The sequence below is a fragment of the Gobius niger genome (genome assembly GCF_951799975.1).
Source record: "Gobius niger genome assembly, chromosome: 11".
Taxonomy (NCBI): domain Eukaryota; kingdom Metazoa; phylum Chordata; class Actinopteri; order Gobiiformes; family Gobiidae; genus Gobius; species Gobius niger.
Genome location: NC_136862.1, coordinates 26,727,827 through 26,751,993, shown reverse-complemented (window position 1 = coordinate 26,751,993; position 24,167 = coordinate 26,727,827). Strand labels below are relative to the sequence as shown.

The window sequence follows — 24,167 nt, the reverse complement described above, 5'->3', positions numbered from 1 at the left end:
CCTTGTAACCATGGAAACATTTTGTAACTGAAGACACTTCCATGCTTACAAGGCTAAAGTGGAAAGTTCTTGCATCTTGTGAAGCATGAATGAGCTTTTATTTTGCCATATGAGGTGAGCAGGAACAGAATTTCCAAAACTAAACGATCATGCTCCTCCCCCTCCCCCCTGATTGGACCTGACAGGCTGCTTCACAGGAAAAGCTCGTCTCATTGGTCAACGCGGGAGGATACTCGACTCTGATTAGTTGCCGAAATCCGGGTAGGAGGGACTTTAGAAATAAAATATATACAGTATATATTTTTACTTACTTTAAATCAAAATGCAAGACATTTTATAAAAATGTGTAAAACATTTAGACTTCCAGACTATCACTTTAACGCATCACTGTGGCTGGTTGTGACAGGAAGGGCATCTGGCATACAAATGAGTCCTACATGAGACTCTTAATTAATCCATAAAAACCTGTCAAAATAGAAGGTAACCGAAAAGTCATTATATTTAGATGAGTTTAGATCAGTTTACAGGTCGCATAAACACTTACATTTTGAGCTCAGACTCCATCAGGTCTAAAACAAAGCTAAAGGAAAAACCATGATTAAAATTACCAACACATTTCCCCCAAATGATTAAGATCTCTGTCTCGTAAAGCTGCACAACCTGAAATCTCTCAGCTGTTGCCTAAATGTGTTTCGGGCTCTCACAGACTCTCCGCACGTCCCGATTGTTCACTTGAGTTTATTAGAAGCACGTCTCAGCCGAAGTGGAAGAAAATGTGCAATATTGAGAAACACAACAGCGCACGTTCTGTGTTTTCCTTTCGCAAATGTCACATTGTTGATCTATGGTGCCAAAAAAAAGTCTACTCTCCCACAAAAGAATTACCACAGCTTTACAAACAAGAACACTCATGTGGTAAATCTCACCCGGGCCAGACTGACTCCTCCTGGGACCTTATACGGGACGTACTTCCTGTAAATGTGCCCCACTCTGGAGCAGGGGATGTCCTCCATCCTGCCCCCGCACATCCAAACCTGCAACGGGACAGAGAGCAAATTCCCGTCAACTACAAATCACACAGTTCCACATTTTTTCATTGATACTTTATGTTTTCGAGATAATCCGCCTAAAACAGATCACAATTTATTCACATTTTGAGATAACGTCAAGCCAGAAAACGCATCATTCCAATATCCATGTTGATAATGTTCAAAAAGGCTGGCATAAAAGGGACATTATTATGATCAATCAATACATGTTGATATTGGCAAATCCTTATTGAAACATAAATGGTGAAATAAAAATACAGATTTTCTTCCTAATAAGCAGGTCATTTTTCAGGGTTTATACAGGTAGCGGCAAGTCAAATGCAATGCTTTTATTACCATTTTAATGCTCAAATGCTATATTTTTTTAAGCCCAAAATATTCTGTGCATGCTTAACTTCTTAGAATATTTCAAACAGATGAATGGGAACTTTTTATATTCAAAATGAAATAAGATTGAAACAGGCAACATTTGAGCAAGACAGTTTTGGCAAAACAACTGCAGCTCAATGCAGTAAAAATAGATGAACAATGTCTTTGTTTTCCAAGAAATTTAGATGCAATGTCAGTTTGAATCCAACTGAATGTTTTTTTTAATTACATTTTTAGGCGCAATTGTGGCAAATTAGCCTGGTTTTACCATAGCCTCGTACTCATTGCGTTTCATACAAGGGTCTGGATCTTCACAATTGAGCTCCGTTATCAGGTGGGAGGGATGAACGCGCCCGAGTGAGTGAAGCGAGCCATCATAACTCTATCATAACTCTATCACAACTCTATCACAACTCTATCACAACTCTATCACAACTCTATCACAACTCTATCACAACTCTATCACAACTCTTGGGAGCATTCCTTGTACAGTTCAATGCTTCAGTTTTAATTTCTGGATATTTGGGAGCCGAGTTAGCTCGTATCCGCCGCCATTGCCAAACTACAACCAGCAAATGCGGCACACATGCTTGACGACACCTACAACACCCGCCTCCCCGCTCGCTGAATGGTAGGTTGAAATTCAACCGATGTAACGAGGCCACTGAGATCAGACCCAGGCGTACATGTAGGGAAATTATAATTGACCCGAGTTTACGGACGGCTAAGGCCAGGCTTGTGGCAAATGGGTGAGGAAAGCACTTCTCTTTCATGTCCTCATGGCGGGGGTGCCGACATTGCTGCGATACCACCCCCTAGTGGCGAGGAACGCCACTTTACACATGCCCAAAACAACTTAAAGGCTTATAGCACCAAACACTTTTATTTCCTCCGGTAACAACTCTGAGGGGAGAATCATATTTTTAACTTTGTTCTGTGTATGTTTTATTTATTATTTTTTTTTTTTTAAGTTTTAGCTCTCGGGATTGAGCGGTCATGGAGAACTGTGGGATCTGCTGCCGCCTTTCTGTGTCGTAACATGCTCTGTAGAGGAAGGCGGAGCAGCCATCTTGTGTAAATGGTGAGGAGTGAGGGATGATGTTCTACTAATAATATGTCTCTGATTGCGGCATAATTCATGTACCAACTATCAATGCCCGAGCCTTTTAGAGTTGAGTTTGCTTGTTCTCCCTGTCAACACAGAACATGCACAATAGGGTAAAGGTCAGCACACACTACACAATTTTGGGGGGGTCCACAGTACACGACTGGATTTAGTGCGATTATAGAATGTCTGGGGGTTCACACAAAACGACTGAGAATCGTAAGAGCAAGACTGTAGTCATTCGGACATTAACAATGGCGCTCCAGCCACACGGAGTTCAGTAAATGACTTCTGTCGTTTATGTCAGAAAAACTTCAGAATACAAGCAAACCGGAGCATTACGTGAAGTGGTTGCTTGTGTTGAAAAACTACAAAACAAAGGCGCAACAACGTGACGCCCGTTCAGGGAGCTGCTCTGATTGGTCGGTAGGCTCCATATCGCTGCGTCACTTCCTTTGAAAGCGCTCAATGGAGTGTTGCCAGACCCTCTTCTATAAAGAAGCGGAGTCTGGTTGGCGAGACTAATATATTATATAAACACATAATAATAAAAAAAAGACTGTATATGATCAGTATCGGATCGGATCAGTGTCAAAATATCGGATCGGATCAGGAGCTCAAAAAAGTGGATCACATCCCTTGTCCCCCCACACTACGAGACGCGACTACCTTCGACTACCCATGGCTCGAGAAGACTCGGTGCGACTGAAAATGAGAGCAAAACCGGGGATAAAAGTCTTGTAGTGTGTGCTGACCTTAAGCCGACAGTTAGGTAAAGTAAAGTAATCCTCCTCACCCCAGATTGTAGCTTTGGTCTTGTGGCTGCGCGCCCCGGGGCTCGGTTACAGAATGTTGACAATAGACGCTCCCAACAGACCGGCTGCACTCTGGCTACTTATTTACTCCTTAATTAAATAATACTCCCAACTCTCCCTTTCCACCAGCAGCAGTGGGTTTTTTATCCCGCCAGTTAATTTAATGCAACGCGCTGTAAACGCGTTTATTCTTCTTGTCGACAATTTATTTGCAAACGTTGGAGCTTGGCCTGTCTCTGGAGAGGAGCCGTAAACCCCGCGGACGCAGCGGAGGGGAAAACAACTGCCACTAAATTAGATCGAGCCGTGAATTTTTTATTAATAGGAAGCGGCTCAAATCACGGGGCCTAGTCCCAGCGCGTCCAATCAAAAATACTCTCCTGGCTTTTTATTCACTCAAAGCGGGATTCAATTATAACAACAGCCCTTGAGCGCGTTGTTAGCATGCGGCCCGCGTCCTTAGCGTTTACGGCCGCTCTATAGAATAATTCAAGAAGGAGGGGGGGGGGGGACAACAGACAAGAGCCTAATCTAATAAGGTTTCTGGTTGCGGGATGATGAATGTGGACGCGGCGAGGCGTGCCGCGGATCAAGCGGGAGCGGAAAGCGGTATTGACATCAACAAGTGCCCGAGCATGAGGGGAACAGGGAGAACCCGAGGCGCAGCTTTAAACGCATGAGTGGGCTGAATGAATGAAACATGCTGGAGATCGACTGCTGCCGAGTGACGGAAGGATAGAAACCAGGCGCGTTTCTATGATATCATTTAAAACTGAAAAAAATCTGGAGGATTTTATTATAATCTAATTTGCCAATGCTACTGTAGAACTGTACTATCGTATCCTTAAAATGAAGCACTTACAAATAAAATGAACTGATTTGAAAATGGCTGATTTTTAACAATTAGTCTGTATATTGATTGAGTGTATTGTGGCCATAAAATGTTACTGATTTCAATGGATTGCATTGACATATAAATCATAAATCATCCACTTCCTGTTGGTTTTACCTTGAATGAGATCTCGTACTGTTCCCCTCCCCAGATCTCCAGACCCGTGTCGTATCCGCCCAGCTCCCAGAACCACATCCTGTCCACAGCAAACAGCCCTCCCGCCATGACCGGAGACCTGCACACAGACATCACATACACACAGGTTAAACCACAGCGTCACATGGTTTCTGTAGACAGTTCACGGACAGTTGCAAAGACTCGATAGCGGTACTGTAGGTCTTTGATTTTATCGACTGCTCCAGGGATGAGGGGACACATGAAGGAAAAAAAGCATAACAGGGCCTGTTAACTTTCACTTGGAAACCAATCATTTTTGAAACAAATGATTTTTTTGTCCAATAAGAAATTGTACATTCAAATTCAAAAGCCCATTTATCTCTTCTTAAAAGTAACACATACTGCATTTGTTAGGGATCATTTCTATCCATCATTTTGACGGACAGGGTCATATAAAAATCCAACATAAGCTATTTTTAATCCGTCATGAATTAATCTCCCATTATAAGCTTTTCTAAAAGAAATATATATATATGGTATGGACAATTTATGTTTGGAAAAAAATGTTAGATTACAGGATAAATGGAGCTAAACCAAACATGATCTGAACAGAATTATGGAACACATTTTAGTTTTTTTGAAGAAATGTGTTTAAACTCGTGCATAAAAGTCTCAAAGGAGGAAGACTTCATCAGAGCTTCATCTGCTCCTCAATATGAAGGCTCATATTACACTAATACAAATGTAAATTGGAGCTTATTATTTGCATCTTCTCAATTTTAATGTATTGCTTAAGAAACAGTGGGTGAACGGGACAATATTTAGCAGTTCACAACATGCGTCTTCATAGCCTGAACTTCACGCGCCGACAGAGCCGTCTGCTCGTACTGCCTGCACCGCGCCTCTTCTCTCACTGTCCTTCGTGTGTTCATCCAAATCCATGCGCTCTAACAAAGCGAAACCACGCGGGGTTCCACAGTGAGGTGCGCAGAGAGAGCCCTGTGCGGTCAGAAAAAGAGCAACGCTGCATCTTTCATTACGGCTTGATTTTCAATCCGTTAAGATGACGGATGGCCTTCAAAATGTTCCATCAAAGCGAAAAATATTCCGTAAATGAAGTTTCATTTTTGGTTAATGTAACCTTTGCCACATTCAGACACCAACGATTTTTTGATAGAATTTTCCATATCTAATTCTTAGCCGGATTTGTTAAACTTTGAAGGCCAAAATAGGAAAAAGTATACATTTCTAGTCCTTTTTGATCACATTTATGTATCAAATGCCTTATGCCCTTCATGATGAAAGACCAGCAAGTCCGGTTATGTTGCCTGGATTGACAGCGTCTTTGCCTGGCCAGCCAGACAACACAATTTTTCCAATTCTTTACAAAAACATGTAGACTGCTGGTCGGCGTTATTTCCGTGAGTTCTGAAGGCCGAGATTGACAAGTGGATAAAACAATCAGAGAAACGCATGGTCCTCCAAACATGACGACCTTCCGTGCGCGAAAACATTAGATTAGATTCAACAGGAAATATCGCACTGATTCTGCCAAATCAACAGGCGAACTACCAAACTATTTTGATCACAGGTGAGAAAGTTTTAAAGTTCGTGTTGAATAATCCGCCATTTGAAAGTCTTCTACATCATCTGTGATTGGACTGATACAAAGCGCACAAGAAAGCAGTTTTGGTATAGGCTGCGGGCAAATCACCAGACTCTCCTTTGGAACAGAGAGCCAGAGTGAGGCAGGCTAACATATGACCATGAAAGAAACAGAAAGATCAAATAGTCTGGCTTTTGTTTCTTTCACGTCTCCCTCTGCCCCCAACGCCGGTGGGGTTAGCGGCCCGGTATCCCTGTTCTTCGACGAAGTCCGGTCAACCGTGAGACTCCTGCTCACGATTTGGATTCAATTAGAGACACTGAGGGTGATACCTACCATTTCGCCGCATTGACCTCCACCAGAGTAACCAGTCAGAAGATCAATAGGATGAAGCAATGTAGATGCTTTGAACCTCCAGGTCTGACATCAGATGATCGACTGGCTTAAATGAATGTGAGCTTGTCACAGCGGCTCAGACGATGACGAAAGTATTCTGGATTCAAATCATTTTTACTGTAGGCATTTCTTCTTTTTTTTTTGCGGTGTCCTCCACGCCTTTCCCAGCATCCCTCACTCCCTCCCTCCCTCTGAGCCAGTGTCAGTCAGACAGAGAATGGAAATCTTTGGGTCTAAATTGGATTTGGGCTGATGAAGGTCGTTTGGTTGGGGCAGAAGGAGCGGCCTAATTCACTGAAGGAGCATTGATTCGGATCGCTCGCCACTTCGTTTCTTCTTTGTTAGCGTCTGATCTCGCGGCGGGCCGTGCGCTTACTGTATCTCAAACGCTTCAGCGGTCCCTCGCGTCTGCCCATTCATTTTTATAATCTGGAACAAGACCGTGTCCGCAGAACGCCTTTCACTCGCCCAATAGAATATAATCACAGCAACCGTGTTCACTTCGAGATAACATTTGGATTGAGCATTTTTCTCACCACTTTGAATTCGATGCTTTTCAGTTTTACTTTTGCATATGTTTTAAAACATATTGAACACAGCATAACTTTATTTTCATGCGGCAGTAGCTGGTTGACTCGGTACATGATGCCCAAGATGGTAGTTTCTTCTGTGAGTTTAATAATTCTATATAATTATAGCATTTTTGTGTGAAAGAGCACAAAAATATTAGCAATTTTAGCAATATTAGGGACCTAGATTGCAGCCAACTTTCATGCTGTACACTTCAATATGTGTCCCACAATGAAAAAACGTTTGGACCCTCCTGGCCTGAGATGATGTCTGAGGGGAAAACAAGAAATTCTACCTGGATTTCTTTGCACAAATAACATTGCTGCACTCAAGAGGAGAAAAAAAAACATTCTGCCAAACTTCTTCTATGGAGGTTATTATCAAGTGCCGCTTTGTGGTGAACACAATAAGCATTGAACGCATCGATTTTGTTAAAGTTTGTGGGCTTCAAAAATATAAGAGGCGTTCACAAGATGATATTACATAACATGTTTTTCTTCCAATAGCAGTTTTTATATTCTATTGAAGTGTATGTGAAACTAAAAGGGGTGTCCTCTGTCCACACCGGGAACCTTGTCACGGTCTACAGCCCTGTCCACGGAGGATCGGAGGAACCCCGCCAACAAGGATTGGACAAGAAGGACTGGACGTTCTGTGATCTTGGTCCGTCTGCTGAGGGACTCTCATTGGCCCCTGGGTCGCTATAGCCTGTCCTTGTGGATCTCTCCTTCTGTGGCTCTCTCAAAGTTTTTTTTTTTTACTCTCACTTTTTGAGTTTTTCCTCGCCGTGCTGGAGAGTCTAAGGACGGGGGACGCCCCATGCGGCTCGTTACCACCTGCAGCCGACGTTTATTTGGACTTTGTTTGTCCTGTGAAGCAACTCCCGCTATACAAAACAACTGATTGATTGATTGACCTTTCTTACATGTCCATTGCATATATGCCTAGATGAGACTGATGAACTAGGGTTGTACTGATCCGATATTCAGCATCGGTAGCTGATCCGGGCATTTTGAGAGTCTCGGATCGGATTTGATGACTGGATCGGGTCCGATACAAAAGACGGCCATGAATCTGCAGTCCTGGAGGTTTACCGGACCAACGTGACTGTATTGGATCAGTATCGGATCAGCATCAGAAGAGAAAACACACACTTTCAACAATAATCAAAGCCACACGGTGTAATATTTCACCCAATAAATAGAAAATAATACAGATATTTTTTGCTGCTGAGATCTGATTGTAACTTGTAACTGGGAGCGGGACGTCTCCAGCTCGTTTCCATGGAGATGTGGACTAGAGGCAGCCAAATACGAGATTTAAAAAAGTTAGGTCCTCATCCATTCTTTGATTACAGTACAATCCAAAATGTTACGCAGTGTGCCTTTAACGTGATTTTATGAATCACAGTCAATCCGACTTTTTCACTTCATTGCCCAGCCCTAATATAACATTGCCCTGAAAACAAAATAAACGGTAAATGGAACAACATTATAACACGGCTAAAAATTAGAAAAGTATGGCCTAGATCTAATAAAAAAAATAAAAATAAAGACAAAAGCCTAATAGAGAAGTTCTTCTAAAACTCACTCAAAGGGTTCACTGTGGTCGTCCTGCTGCAGCTCGGACGGTATGGGTATCCGCTTGTAGTACATCTCCCAGTCGAACGCTCCCCTCATGGCGTCTCCCGCCTGAGTCTCGTAGCCAAAGTTATCGTGGTCGATGACGTCGATCATGGGGCACACGATGGTTTTTCTGTTCTTGGCGATCCGGTCTGAAAGATATGGAAAAAAGATCAAAACAGAGTGCTTCATACATACTTTGTGGAGACGGTTTTGTAAAAGGCATTATCTGCAGCCGCACTAAACTGTATGTTTAAAATGGCAGCCTCTGAGATAAGCTCTCTGCGACAAATGGTATACAGTTTTCCGCCCTAAACCATAATCCTGGGCAGATGTAGCTTAACGGATGATCACTTGGGGAAGCGTAACGCCAAACATGTCATTTCCAAGGTGTGAACAACGCCTCAAAATAACATAATATTGCATAAGAAGGTATTGCATTCGACCAATAATGAAAGACAGGCGTTCACATTGTGGTTATTGCATTGTTCTGTACCTGTAACATTAGTTAATCTCTCCAGTCTGTCTTCTTGTACGTGGTGGAGACATGGTATGTTGACTAATACAGTGATTAAACCATTGCCGTAATAATTATAGCCTTGCTGTTGTTAACACCTCCCATCTTCTGTGTAACCCTCAGACGGGGGTAAACATGCAGTGCACTCTGGTATTTCAGCATCACCGTTGTCATATTTCAACATCATCTCCAGTGTTTGGCCACACACCTCCGACTCAAGGACCACTTCTTTCAGAGGGTCCTTCAAAAACACTTTGAGCTGCTAGTGCCTTTTCTCCCACTTCAAAACTTGGCCCACAGTTTCAGTTTGAGTAACAATTTAAATGCAAAGCCGCACGTGTAATGCTCAAGTTTTGGAAGTTATAAATGTTGAATTTTTTTTTAACAAATGGCAGAAATCCTCTTTTTGTCGAGGTGGGTGTTCCTCTCAATCCCCGGACCCTGTTAACAACTAGGAAAAAGAAGTGTATTCGAAGTATTATTTTTTTAAATTCTGCATTAACAATATTATTGTGCTATTGTGATCCATTTTGACACAGTGAGTTCCAGTCAATGGGCGAAGAAAAGCACTTCTCTTTGGTCCTCGATTCAATAATAGACTTTAAAAGTGTCAAAAACGACCTAAAAGCCTGGCTCCAACAACGCTGGGAAGAGAATCATATTTCAACCATACTTTTTTTGTTATATTTATTTTTAAAGTCTTAAAGCAGTACTAAGTAACTTGTTTACCTTAATAAATTCTTTCCGTAGTCCCTCTGGGGGCAATACAAGTGTTAATGGGATGTTAGGGGGTCTTTCATCTCCCCTTGGTGTCTCTGGCCAGAAAACCACACTTGCAACTTCGCTGCCACCGGGTCAGGGGTGCAATACGCACTAATGTAATCACGAAGAAGAAGCTAACAGGCTAAAGGGCAAAGCTAGTTGCGGGCTAGCGTCACTTAAACAGTATTGTTTGAGTGAAAAAAATGATCGCCATGTGTAATTGGATGTACAATATCCCTCTCTCCCTTGGTCTTTTCTGTCAGCGTAGTATTTACTCTCACGGACAATTAATGAGTAAAAAAACACAACATGTTTCAACACCTGCAGTGGCGTTTATGGCCTCTAGGGGCATGAGTAACTCAGTTATGCTTTAACTGTGAGCTTTGATTAGAGGCTTGTTGCTGCTCAGCTGCCTCACGGGGGCGTAATTTACCACCTTTTGCCCTTTTTTGAAACATGCTCTGTCGGAGGAGATTGAGCTGCCATCATGGATTCTCTCTCGAATGGAGAATGTAAATGTGAAGGAGTGAGCAATGACAGTCAATAAATATTATGTCTATGGTTCTAACAAAATACTGTCTGTCTGTCTGTCCGCCTGTCTGTCCATCCATCTAAGGCAAAACTATTATTTTTCAAGTCAAACTGTGTCTAAATCAAAACAGTCTTAATTCAGATTCAAATAGTCAGAAGGTCAGATCAGATTTAATCCTCCAAATGTATTTATCTTTGACCTACCAGTGCGTTGAATAAGGACTTAACATATTGTGCCGCCCCACTATGCCAATGTTATTAAGTTTCTATTATTGTCACGATGAGTTGCAGTTCTCTCACCGAGCAGTGGGGGGAGCCAGTTGACGTTGGCCTCGCAGTGCGAGTCGAGGAAGGTGATCACGTCTCCTCTGGCGGCGCCGGCGCCGAGCAGCCGAGTCCTGATCAGACCCTCCCTCTTCTTCGTCCTCAGGATACGCACTTTAGGGAAACGCACCATGTACTCCTCCAGCGCCCCCTTCAGGTGCTCTGAGGGGAGACAGAAAGACAAATGATTAAAATGACCCTCCTGGAAAACACGGCATTGTTCGTTCCCCGATATTTTAGCCAATTTTGTCTCAAACAAGGAGTATTTCAGTTCAGGAGGCTGCAGTAGTTGCTGATGATTACAAGTTGTTATCTTGTTAACTGAAGAAACAAAAAAACAACCATGTGGTGAAAACAACTGGCTGCTTTTAAATTGTAAACTAAAGGAAGTAGTTGAAATTGTAAGCATTTGATTCAAATTGTTTCAAAACAAGGCACAAATAAAACAAATAAGGACCAAAACTAGGTTAAAATGTGACAAAATTAGCAAAATCCGGACTAAAACTGAGCTTGTACACATTCGGACGACCTCATTGATTTGAACCTTACATCTCAGCTTCTTGCAATATGGAGACTGTGTCACCTAAGATTGGGATAATGATAAAATGACAAGCCCTTTAACTAACTAAACTCAGTCAAACATTCACAATGATTTGCTAATTAACGACTCAAAGCAGTGGATTCTATCTCGACGAAACACCCCAGGCTGAGAAAATGAAATGTCATCTTAAAACACAGCTACTATGATATTATTCTAATGCACTAGAGAGGGATGAAGTAAATGCAGAATCACAGGCCTCTAAATCCCTTCTCACTTCTCAAAATGCAACCACCAGTGTTCAGTGTTGAACACGCAGCATTTCAGACATACTTTTTGGAAGGGAGAAAATAGGAACTTTGCGAAGGCTTTTTATCTGAAGCAAAAGAAAAAGCATAAAGCATAACGTTTAAATTGTGCGAACACGCCAGCATCGCGTCTCAACTGCTGTGTTATTTCTGCTCAGAATTTCTGCTCCATTGGTGGTATTAAAAATAATTGTCGTTTCTCTGTGATCTCTTCGAACAAGGTTTCAGAATATGGGGGCATTGTGCACTGTGAGAAATAAGGCTTTGAAAGCTTGCAAAGAAAGGCTGCGGCTCTTCTGAAACATTCGGCAAATTAAGCAACATAAAGAGCACCAGTAACAAAAAGCGATAATAAAAAAAAAGTGGATTCTTTTGTTCTTCCTCCAAGGATGAAATGTAAAATAAAGTTGGTTTAACGCGTCGCTGATACAAGGGACATCTGTCGCTGCCATGTGGCTCCCAGTAAAGCCTCGCCGATGGCTGTAAACTTAACTGAGCTTTTCGGGCTTTTTTTTACGGGACACTCTGAAAACATCTGCACCCAAGATTGCCCCCCTGAGATAAAGACGCCAATTGCGCACAAAGACAAAGATATAAAACCAAAGTGTTTGGATGGAGTTGAGGAGCTAGCAGATGCAAGCAACAAAAGACTAACTTTGCTCTCACGTTCAATTTGCAAACAGGAAATAAAGTAAAGTAAGTGCTTTGTTTGTCATTGTACAACCGTACATACAAATAGCGTTCAGGTGTTAGTCCTGAGCCGCTGCGACTGAGCCACGCCGCCACTGTGGGCCAACCCTGACCAGCATGTTTTTGGAGGTCGGGGGAAATACAAACTTCTTTGAAAACAGCTGATGGTGCTGATAAAGCAATCTTTCACATACTGTATAACTGTGTGTGATGATTTTGTGTTAAATGTAGAGTCAAGGGCGTCCATTTGTTGTTAGAGTTGAGTAAGCATTCAGAAATTGTTGCTTCTTCTCACTCCTGTTGGCAAAATGTAGACAATTATTTAAACTCTGTGTCTACACAATGATCAGGTTTAATTAGACACATCATTGTTACCATTTAAGTATAATTCTAGAACCTAATCAGTTACAAAAGAAAGGGAAAAAAGGCAGCACAAAAATATATAATCCTCTCTTTAAAAATAAAACACAATCCAAACAATAGGTTGCGTTAGCATCACATCACAACATTCTAAAAACCCTATTCACCTTAGGCCTTTTTGCCACAGTTCGGCACTTCCTTTGTCATGACTCTCCAGGTAGAGTGCGAAGTCTGTTCACTAAGCTGAGAATGAGGGAAAATGTTCACCACCGACAAGTCGCCACTGCACTGTTTCTCTGGGCGGCCTGAAAGCGGCTTTGTGTCCGTGTAGCAACTGATTTTCTCTCGACATCTGCAGTCCTATGTAAACTAATACGAGAGAAGGGGTGGCCACAATGGATGGCGGCGCCCACGGGAACTTCCGGAAGACGGTGAATACAGACGATTGAAAAAATTGGGATCTCCACAACAGCAGACTTCCTTTCCCCCGCTAGTGCACAGATACACGCCGCTGTCTGTATCAATAATGAAAAATTGAGTCGGTGCAGCGAAGAATTGCATGGTGGTAACTATGGTAACAAAAAGCTGACTCGTGGACTTGTTTTTTGGTTTATATCTCTGCAACGGCTGGAGCATCCACAACGTGAAACAAAAATGTTCAAGTTCAGCGTCTTCTCTCTCAGCACATACAAACTGAGATCAAATGGTAAATGGTTTCAACTTATATATAGCGCTTTTCTAACTTTAAAAGGCCCAAAGCGCTTTACAGCAAGGATCCAGTCACCCATTCACGCTCTCATTCATACACCAATGTACACAGACACGATGAATGTGGCACATTTGTGAAACCAATCACTTCCAAAGAACCATCAGTTAAATGCTTGTTGATTTTCCTTTCCAATACTGCCTTTCCCATTCAGTTGTTCAACAGATTTTAAGACACGACTTTCTAGAATGTCGTGAACGCAACCTATACTTTAAAACTCCTTCAACCGCCAAAGCCTGTTCAGAACAATGCCTCCACTCAAGAGTCGGAGGAGTGTCCATTCTGACGGTAAGTTTCCCGGAATGGCAGACAGTGACGGACAGAAAAAGACACGTGTCAATCATCCCGAGGACTTCCAGCTCTTCGGAACGGCCTTGGACACAAATCAATCCTGCTCCAAATGAAGCGGTAAATCTCCGAAACGCGTCGCTCGCAGCGGTTCAATAAAAACCTGGATGCGACTCCTCGATCCGTCTTCAGACAGACAGAGCGTTTAAGGTCAGTGACATGGCACGGGAACGCGAGTACAGCCGACTGTACCGTGAGGCTTCAGGGCTGTGTGTGGGATAAGAAAGGACTCGAGCTCCTGTACCTAAAGTTCATCCTTGAAATGGGTTTTGATCGACAATCCTGTGCGGAAAGTTGCGTGGGAGCTAGGAACAAGTTGGGAGCATGGCTAGCTGTTGAAATTCAAACACAATTTTTGTTAAAACATACACAATTATATTTAAGATTTAAACTTTCTTTAGTTTGACCGTTTTTGTGAGGTTTATAGATTCACTTCCTCATTTGACACTGACAGGAAGTGACATAGGTAGAGGTGAACAATTCTAAACTTATGTCAGAGGGAAATGAGGGGGTCAAACTGCTATGGAACTTTACCTCTATCTATGTCACTTCCTGTCAGCAGCTTAAAAATTCAAATAAAAATACATTTCTTCCCAACATTACTTCATTAGTCATATTTTCAAAACCTGCCATATGCTCTTTAAAGCAGAACTAAGTAACTCATGCCCCTAGAGGCCAAAAGCGCCACTGCAGGTGTCGTAGCAAGTTGCGTTTTTTTACTCATTAATTGTCCGTGACAGTAAATACTACGCTGACAGAAAAGACAAAGGGAGAGACGGATATTGTACATCCAATTACACAATGTAGATCATTTTTTTCACTCAAACTTGGCTGTAAATACTGCTTGAGTAGCGCTAGCCCGCAGTTAGCTTTGCCCGCTAGCCTGTTAGCTTCTTCTTCGTGATTCCATGAGTGTGTATTGAAGCCTCCGACCCGGTGCAGGAAAGCTGAAATTGTGGTCACTACGAAAAGGGTTTATTAAGGTAAAGTTACTTAGTGCTGCTTTAAAGCTACAATAAATGCATTCTGTTCCATTCTAACAATACAACTAAAAATGTATAACCAAGTAAGAGCATTTCATTCATTCATTTCCACCGTTGGTTGAGAAAGGTGGTCGTTCTTCTCCTATAACCTCGACAAACACAAGCCAAAGTGTCTTGCCCAAGGACACAACATCAGCACGCGCTTCCAGACTTGCAGACTCTTCCCAGCCGCACCACTGCGATTATCTGAGGAAAACGTCTCAACTTCATCCCCCCCCATGTTTGACAGCTCCTTCTAATTAGCAGGCACCTTTCTGATTTTGGATTTAGACGCAGAGCTTTATTTTTTGACTGGGATCTGAAATCGTTCTGCCGCGGCTGGGTAAATATCAACATCAAAATCTGTACTTTAAACAGGCTTCATTTAAATAGAGAAATCTCTCGAACAGCATGGGCAGGCAATTAGCAAGAGCTGGCCATCAACGTGACATTTTCTTTGTCAATGGGCAAAATCAAGGTCCTGCACATCATCTTACATGGAAATACATAACAGTCCTGTGTATAATGCATTATTCATGAACTCCTTTGAACACATGGTGATTGTACTGTGTGTAGAATCTTATGCTAATGTTGGTAAAGATCAGACCTGCTGGCGCCAGTACACCGCAAAGGACAAAGGACTTAGGAAACTAAACACAACACGCATTTTTCGATAATAAACCTTCCAAACGACCTATTTAACGATCATTTCTCTACCAAAGTTTATGAATTTGCATCACGGCCTGTCTAGGTGGAGCTCTCCGCGCGCGGCTCTCCCCTGGTTTGGGTTAATGGGGTCCGGGCCTCCACGTGTCCTGGATTCACTCTCTAATAAAGACTAATGTGTTTGCCCACGTCGGCGCCCGCTCATTACGGAGATTTATGGCCGGTAAACCTAGAAGAAGCCTCGTTCCCCCATTTACCGGAGCAGATTAAACGCTGGTAATGAGGCGCTGTGACCCCGTGCTCCCGTCTCCAAACGCAGACGGGGGGAAGTGTCTAATGCCCGAGGACCAGCGTGATCTCGGGGAAAAAAGTGATTAATAGCTGTATTATTGTGGGGGGGGGATATGTCCCTCGGGTTGATTGTGACAGGGACCTCATGTTGGAGAGAAAATGAAAATGGAATCCCATGTTTCAGAATGACAAGTTAGGAGCTAGATTGGAGGGTCTGAGGGATGGAAGCGGATATGGAAAGTTTCTACAGTAAGATGGTTTTATTCAGTGGGCAATGGCCTTTCTTTTGTCGTCTGATGGCATAGGCTTGCAATTAATCGAAATTCGATTACGATTTCGATTACAACAGTAAACGATTACAAAATTAGCATAATCGCAAAAAATCGATTATAATTTTTTTTCTCATTTTTTTTTTCTTCAAATATATATATTTTTTTCAATATTTTTTTTCACATTTTTTTTTCTAATTTTTAATTTTGGGATTTTTGTCTTTTTTTTGATGGATTTTTGTCACTTTTTAATGGATTTTTGTCACTTTTTTGATGGATTTTTGTCTTTTTTTTGATGGATTTTTGTCACTTTTTAATGGATTTTTGTCACTTTTTTGATGGATTTTTGACACTTTTTTGATGGATTTTTGTCACTTTTTTGATGGATTTTTGTCACTTTTTTGATGAATTTTTGTCACTTTTTTGATGGATTTTTTTAAAGGCAACAAATAATCGTTTGAATAATCGTGATTTCAATTATGACAAAAAATAATCGTGATTATTATTTTTTCAATAATCGAGCAGCCCTAGGCTTTGGTACTGTCACTGAATGCGTTGGCCGTTTCTCAATGGAATCTGCATGACCTTCTAAGTAAGAATGGGTCTTTCGAAGTACAAATCGTTTTCTCATCAATCTTTTGGTTAGTTGATAAGCTCTCCCAGCGGAATTGAATGGGTCGATCTTTGATTCAAAGCAACAAGGGTAGTGGTGGGTAATGTGCCCCCAAAAAATAATGGTTTCTAAAGTCAAGATCGTGCTGCCGCTTGTATTACAATTTATGAGCGCTTAGTTTCTTCATATTGCATTTGAGAGGTTTAAAGCTATCTTCTTCTTCTTCTTCTTCAGAAACTTGATCGGTTATCAGTGTGTCACTCACTCAAAGCATGACAAGACTGGCAAAACAGAGGCGTGGGTGGGAAAAAGTCTGTAAGTATAAAACTGAACTGAACAGAAAAAAAACTTGACGATCTCTCAAATGCCTTTTTATTCATTTTGTGTTTACTCATTACAAGATGTTGGTGGCATACGCAAAAGTGTCAAGAGATCCCCTGGCAAGACTCAGACATGCAAAGGCTGCCAAATATCCCAGCCTATATTACTGAGACACCTGATATCAGAAACTGAACCGCTGGAAAACAGTTGGAAAACATACAGCGAGTTCTCGTCTGTACATACTTTGTTGCTTCCTCTCGGCGTCTGGACAGCAGCAGGTGCTAATGAAGCCTCAACCCCCGGAGAGCGATTCTCATTTCCAAAGCCAGCGCCAATTAAAAAGGAACAGAAAATAAACGCTAAAGCTGAACTCAGTGAGCCTTCTCTGGCGCGACGCGTCTGGTCCCGAGTCTCAGTACAAACAACATAAACACTGTTTGATCTAGTGGGGAGAAAAAACGTATTCAATTGCTTCAGTACAACAAGGGCAAGACAAAGCATCTTGTCCATTTACGCCGTTGATTAATCTTTTCAAGCAGAGATTCCCAACCTTTTCGACAAAGGATGACTGAAATAAACACCAACTAATGTAAAGGGAAGTGATTGTTATCCAAAATACGTACACAAATGCCAAAACACGCCATAATTTTGACTATACCAAGCAGCAACTCTTTAGCTTAATGTAAAATAATAACAGTCTGTCCAGGATTTCACGATACTGCAATCTATAACGCAAAATCGAGCAAACTTTCAAAGCAAACTTTCAATTCTTTTTTTTTTTTTCATTTGTCAAACCATTTGTGAATGATTTGAAACTATATTCCTCTCATCCTTGATTGTGGAGCGGGGGGTGGGGGGGAGAGGGGTGGGAACACAGGGGGGGGGCAAGGAGTTCAGCTTCCTGATGGCCTTGTGTAATAAACTGTTCTTCAGCCGACTGGAACTGACCTGTGGATTCCGCAATCTCCTCCCTCAAGGCATTACCTTGAAGAGACTGTGTGATGGATGTGTAGGGTGAGGTCCCCTTTGCGGGTGAATAATAATAATAATAAGTTGCTAAAAACATCACGACCACCACCAACCACTCACTCACTACATTCGCCGGGGTTCCTGGTGTTCCCAAACGGTCTCCCATCCAAGTCCTGCCAGGCCCTTCCCTGCTTAGCTTCCGTGGGCTGACGGCATCGGGCATACCAAAGGCGGTGTGGCGTGTGGCTGTGTGCACCACATGCTCAGACTGCTAACCTCACTCCTGTAGTTTGACTCATCTCTGTTGCTGATGAGACACACCACTGTTGTGCCGTCTGCAAACTTGATGAAGAGGTTTGAGTCGTACTAGGGAGTGCAGTCATGGGTCGCAACTATTCCAATAATCCGCAATTTCCTTCGCAACTAAACAAATCCCTTACTTTGCAACGTTCCCCACAACTAAAATGAGTTTCTGATCAGTTAAATACATTTCACTTGTTATATTTGTGCTTAGGAAATGGTGGGGTTTAAATCATTCAGACTGAAGCTCAGAGGGCTGTTGCATCTGTTCCCCGTCCTCCTGTCACTCACCTCGGTCTGACTTTACAGCGATCTACGCCCTTTGCTCCTTCAACCCTGGGTCCAAGTCTCATTTCTCTGCTACTGGATCCTTATTTGGAGATAGGCTTTTTTTTATGGCAGTTAAACGCTGCGTGTGCGTTTAGCTCGCCTCTACTGTGGTGTGAGGTGCTTTAAAGCAAACATTAAGAGTCACTGCTGTCGAACTGGAGCCAAAGTTCACTGTTAATGAATGAACAGATACTCGTCATCTGCTCTGCTCTGCTCGGTGCCTTGCTCTGTGAGGGCTCAGAGTTTTCTCAGAGTCCGTGTCAGTTGCCTGTTTTTTCTCCCATTATTCACATGGATGTGCTCTGTTTCATAGATGATCCAACAATTTAAAACAACGGTTATTTTAAGTCTTTTCTTTTCTCTTTGGTTGGATGGAGTACATTGGCTTAAGCAGAAATAAAATCACAACTTTTGGAAAAAATAGCAAAATTGGCATTTCAGCTCGCAACAATCACACAAATTGCCAACGAAATTCTGGAGGGACTGAGCAATCCAATCATTAGCTGCAGCCCTACAATAAAGATAATGTTCTCGAGCAGCCCACCAAACAAAATGATGGCTACAGAATTGAGACGCTACTAATCTGAAGGGAAAGCTTTTGTAAATAAATCGTTGAGGAGTTCTAAATGAGATTACCTTTTTTGTTGGTTGATAAAAAAGATAAACAAGTAAGAAAGTATTACACAAGGCTCTTATTAAACCATAGCGGCAACAAATGACAGCAGTGAATATCACTAGAAAACAAACATTTGGTATCGCTTAGCAGTAGTTCTGTTTAGAAACATGACCAGCTTAAAAAAAAAAATCAATAGCCTGCCGCTAATAGCACTCGCATACGTTGATGAATTATTGTCCACCCCAGTGCCCATCGGCTGTCAGTGTGCCCGATAACACAGCGAAGGCGCCGAGTTAAAAACGTCTTTATTTGTTTTGGAGGCTGATAAGACTGGATCTGGAGGCGCTCCTCAGAGACGAGTTGAATTATATTCCTGTGTTTTGGGGGTTTGCAGCGGGGAGGAATGAGATTGGGGCTGGGACAGCGAAAGTCCAGAAGAATCCATCAAAGTTAAGGAGCGGCGTGACACCAGCCCTCGCTCGCTGACGGAAGTGTGCCAAAGGGATCACGCCATCAGTCACTCACTGTCGGTGACGCGGGCAAACGGCATTATTTAAAACTGGTTATGGTCCATACAATAAACTGGGTACCTGAGGTCATGACACAACATTACAGTGGCAAATGAATCGGCTAAAGGCTCTGTGTACGGAACTAACTTCCTGTTTGCCTGTGTAGAGGAAAGTCTACTTCCTGTCTACATTTCAACGTAAATTAAAAAGCTTTAAAAAAAACAGAAAACAAAAAGTGTGTGTTTCTTAAAAATGTGTTACTATTTAACCATTTTTTAACGTTAAAATTAGCGTTAGCCTTTAGATCGACGCTAAAATACTATAAACTAAAAACACAAAAGTATTTACATCCTAAGTAAAGTGAACATGTTGATTGATTATTCAACAACTGTTTGATTTCTGCCACGCACCGTTTAAATGTTTTTATTTCTGCAAGTCATTAAGCCTAGGCTTCAACCAGCATCACCTACCTCCAGCCAATGATCGCTTCTGAGAGGGGTCACACCTCCACCTCAGCCCATCAACATAACAGCCGCACCTCCATAACAGCCGATCATCGCCCTCGGTCCCTCTTTTAAGCCCCAGCAATCACGGTTCGTTCGCTTCCCAGCTGTGCTGCGACCCGCCTCCACCCCATCTCCACCTCTTTTGCCCACAGCTTCTCCCTGCTGCATCTTCACGGGTTTCCTAGTCCAGCACCAGTGTCCAGGCTCCGGGGGAAGACATCCCTAACTCCAACCTGTTCATCCATACTGACTTTCATATGTTAATGTCTACCGCCGGGGTCTGATCGCCAAAACTAATATACATGTCAATAAATCTTCCTAATCCCTGCTTTTGTCTGTTTGAGTCTATCCAGGTTGAAATGGCTAACTCCCCATAGGAGTAAAACACAGACAGGAAACAGTTGCTACCCAAGAGATTTATGGCATATGGTGGACTGGGGTGCTTGTTTTTCCAGAGGTGGAACGTTTTTGTCCAAGTTAGTTTGTGTTTTTGTCTTTTCTCACACGAGCTAACACGAGCTCTCTCAGTGGCAGACTGAGACACCCTCAGTGCAAGAAGGAGCGCTACCGCAAAGCCTTCATCCCCACTGCTGTCAGACTGTACAATAAGACAGTGAAGTAACATGTGCAATAATCTCTGTATCAGCTGCACTTTATTCCCTGTACCAGCATCACTTATTGACATCCTGCACTAGGACTGTAACTTTACACCCCGATATTTTACTTATGTGACCTGTTCTAGTTTTTATCCTATTTTTATTGTTGTTGTTCACCTATTGTTGTATTTCTGCTGCTTGTTGTACATGGGATACCTCGTGTTTATTCTATTTAACTGGTTGCACATTGTCCTGTCTGTTTTTGCACAACTCTGAGTGATCTTCTTGAACGCCGACTGTAACAAGTGAATTTCTCCATTGTGAGATCAATAAAGGATTATCTTATCTTATTTACATTTGGCATTATTAGCTCAGAGGCTAAACTTGGGTTTGTTCATTTCATTAAAAAAAAACATGTTACTTCACCTTGTGCTTGCATCAGTGTAGGACATTCCTCTTGTAATTATGTGACTCAAAGACAGCTCACACTAAAGTCAAGAAAGTAGCACTGTTGAACTAAAAACCTGTCATTGGTCGTGGCTGAAAAGCCCATTGGCGCAGATTGGCACCCATTATTTCATCAACACCAAGTGAATGAAAAATGACAGACTGGGTTTTTAGAAAACAGCTAAAATGAATTATTAAAGTCATTAAATATCTTCCGAATTATCAGGAAGTGTACAACAGTAGGCAATTAAAAGTGAAAGTATTTTCATATGAAGGTGCACTTTTACAGAAAGAACAATTATCTTCTAACAAGAAATGTTCTTTCTCTTCTCTTTGGCGCCACTCAAAACAGCTCTTTTATTGCGCTTTAGTCTGTACAGCACTTTGTCTGTTTTAAATGCATGCTTTACAAATAAAATGCATTTCATTTGCTAAAATATCAGAGGTTTCAGAAGCTGTCTCAAATCCCTTATTCTCGAACAATTTAAAAAGTTCCTGTCAGCGCGTGGCTCAGGCGGCGGGTGCTTTCTTTCATCGTACTTGAGATCCGTTGCAGCAAAACAGATCACCCCCCCACACACACACACACACACACACACACCCTCTCCAGCTGCCACTGCCCTGTATTATTTTCCGCTGAAGTCGCTGCGGCGCTTAGAAAAGATCTGTGCTTTTATTACTGTGGGGAGTTGGTGGACAAAAGCGGAGCCGGTGACAGAGGCAGAGACCAGGCATTTACTGAAGGGACGCAGACGACAGGAGTGACGGGGACACACCAGGGAGACAGGCAACAAAATAGCACCAGCAGCTTCTGAACACTGGGTTTCTCTTCAGCTTCACTTTACTTTTAAGCAACATGGGTTTGCTTTTTAAGATGGCTATTTTTTCCATATACTGTTGTGCTCAAAAGTTTGCATAACCAAGCAGAATTTTTGCTCACTCATCGTTAGTGGTTGTGTAAAGCCATTTATGGTCAAACAACTGAATTTACCCTTTTTAAATTAGAATGAAAAACGAAACCAAAAAGACCTTGATCTAAAGTTTATATACCCTGGTGATCTTGGCCTGTAATACAAACACAAGTGGACACACACAGGTTTGAATGGATGGATACTAAAGGTAAGCATGTGTTTGTAATTCTGGGCTATCTGACAGACCCTTGCATCTTTCATCCAGTGCAGCACTGGCGTTTCTGGTTTCTGAGTCATGAGGAAAGCAAAAGAATTGTCAGAGGATCTGCGAGAAAAGACCGTTGAACTCTATAGTATGGGAAAGGATAACAAAAAAAAGATATCCAAGGTATCAATCATCAGTGTGCAAACTCTAAGTGGAAAATGCAGATTCTGTTGAAACCAAACCACGGTCAGGTCGACCGACAAAAATGACAGTAACAACTGGCAGGAAAATTGTGGTTGAAAAGAAAAACTGAGAGATAACTTCATTTGAAAAACACAACTCTTGGAAAAAAAAAAAAACTGTTTCGAGATGCACAATAAGGAGGCACTTGAAACATGGTCTGCATGGCCAAGTCGCCAGAAAAAACACATTACTTCGCAAATGCCACAAAGTATCTGCTTACAATATGCCAAACAGCACAGAGACAAGCCTCAACTTTTCTGAATCACTGTCATTTGGAATGATGAAACCAAAGTGGGAATTTTTGGCCACAACAGTAAACGTTACATTTGGAGGAGTCAACAAGGCCTGTGATGAACGGAGCACCAATCTTACAGTGAAACATGGAGGTGGATCACTCATGTTTTGGGTGGGTGTGAGCTACTTTTGGGGCCCACTGACCGCATATTGGGACTGGCTGTTTCAAAACACCATCAATATCAATTCACTTGCGCAATGCATAATCAATGCCTCGAGATCTTAAAGTTGTAATTGGAATATCAAGTTTTGGGCCTCAATAAAGCCAACCAACAACAAGACGGACTCTCCAGTTTTCATGGCGACGAGAAGCAACCTCCCACTCTCTTGGTACAGAGAGAGGCAGTTTTTCTGCGAACTGCATTTGAAGAGTTCATTTGCAAAAGCAGATATCTCTGTTTTTTATTTTTTTCAAAATTGTTTGGGTAAATGGTTATTGTACGCAACAGATGCCACTTCTGAAGCTAAAGTTGTGTGAATTTAATTAAGAACAAGTGACTTAATATTTTTATGGCACTGAAACAAATCTGGTAATGAAAAACACTGCTATGTAAAGAGAAATGTTGAAGCATACGTTGAGTTTTTTCAATGGCACTTATCTGTTTTTGCAAATGAACTCTTCATTTGTAATTTTTGTGTTCCACATTGCTTTCCTGGTTACTTTTGTACGTCTTTGCTGTGTTAGTGTGGGGTTTAGTGGATCTTTTACTGCAAAGAGTCCGTACTAGTCATGTAAGATCCAGCTTGTTTTAAAAGTAAACAAACAAGCTAGCTTATGAGGTAAAGACATTAGAGATACAAATTTCTTCTTCTAATACATTGAAGAGGCACCAAGAGCCCCCCACACCTGCACCAGCACAGTGGAGGCGACGCAACAGGAGCTACAGGAAACAAAAAAGCGACAAACGAGGAGAAGATGGTGAAAGACTTCTGTGGAGCGGAAGGAGCTGCGCAGGAGGATGAACTTCGGTTTCCCCGGCCTCCAAAAACATGCCGGTCAGGTTGGTCCACAATGGCGGCACGGCTCAGTCGCAGTGGCTCAGGACTAACCCAGCACCTGAATGCAATTTCATTGTACAATTGCGCAATGACAAATATAACACTTACTTACTTATTTATTTTTTAATGCAGGTGTTTTTTGCAGCCCGTCATTAAAGAGTGGAACAAGAAAATTCCTCTCGAATGGCAACATACCATTCTGATTAACAGCTTTAGTGCTTCGCCAGTAGCATTGGCATAAGATGGCGGTTTCTTCCTCAACCCTCTGTGATGCAAGCCGCCATGTTTGTTTGGATAGGAACAGACCATGCGTTTCTCTGACTGGTTTATCACTCGGTCAATCCCGCGCTTTCGAACTTGAGCAGTTGAGACGAG

The 24,167-nt window shown here is 42.2% G+C and overlaps 1 protein-coding gene across 1 annotated transcript in view; it reads right to left on the bottom strand.

Annotated features, from left to right (window-relative positions):
• The window catches only part of LOC306970116 (polypeptide N-acetylgalactosaminyltransferase 10-like), an 82,547-nt gene that overhangs the window by 5,799 nt on the left and 52,581 nt on the right, over positions 1-24,167 (bottom strand). The window contains exons 5-8 of the mRNA XM_079565976.1: positions 10,652-10,837; positions 8,510-8,693; positions 4,348-4,465; positions 927-1,034 (exon numbers count right to left, since the gene is read on the bottom strand). Coding sequence (XP_079422102.1) covers positions 927-1,034; positions 4,348-4,465; positions 8,510-8,693; positions 10,652-10,837 — 596 coding nt within the window. The remainder of the gene's footprint in view (positions 1-926; positions 1,035-4,347; positions 4,466-8,509; positions 8,694-10,651; positions 10,838-24,167) is intronic.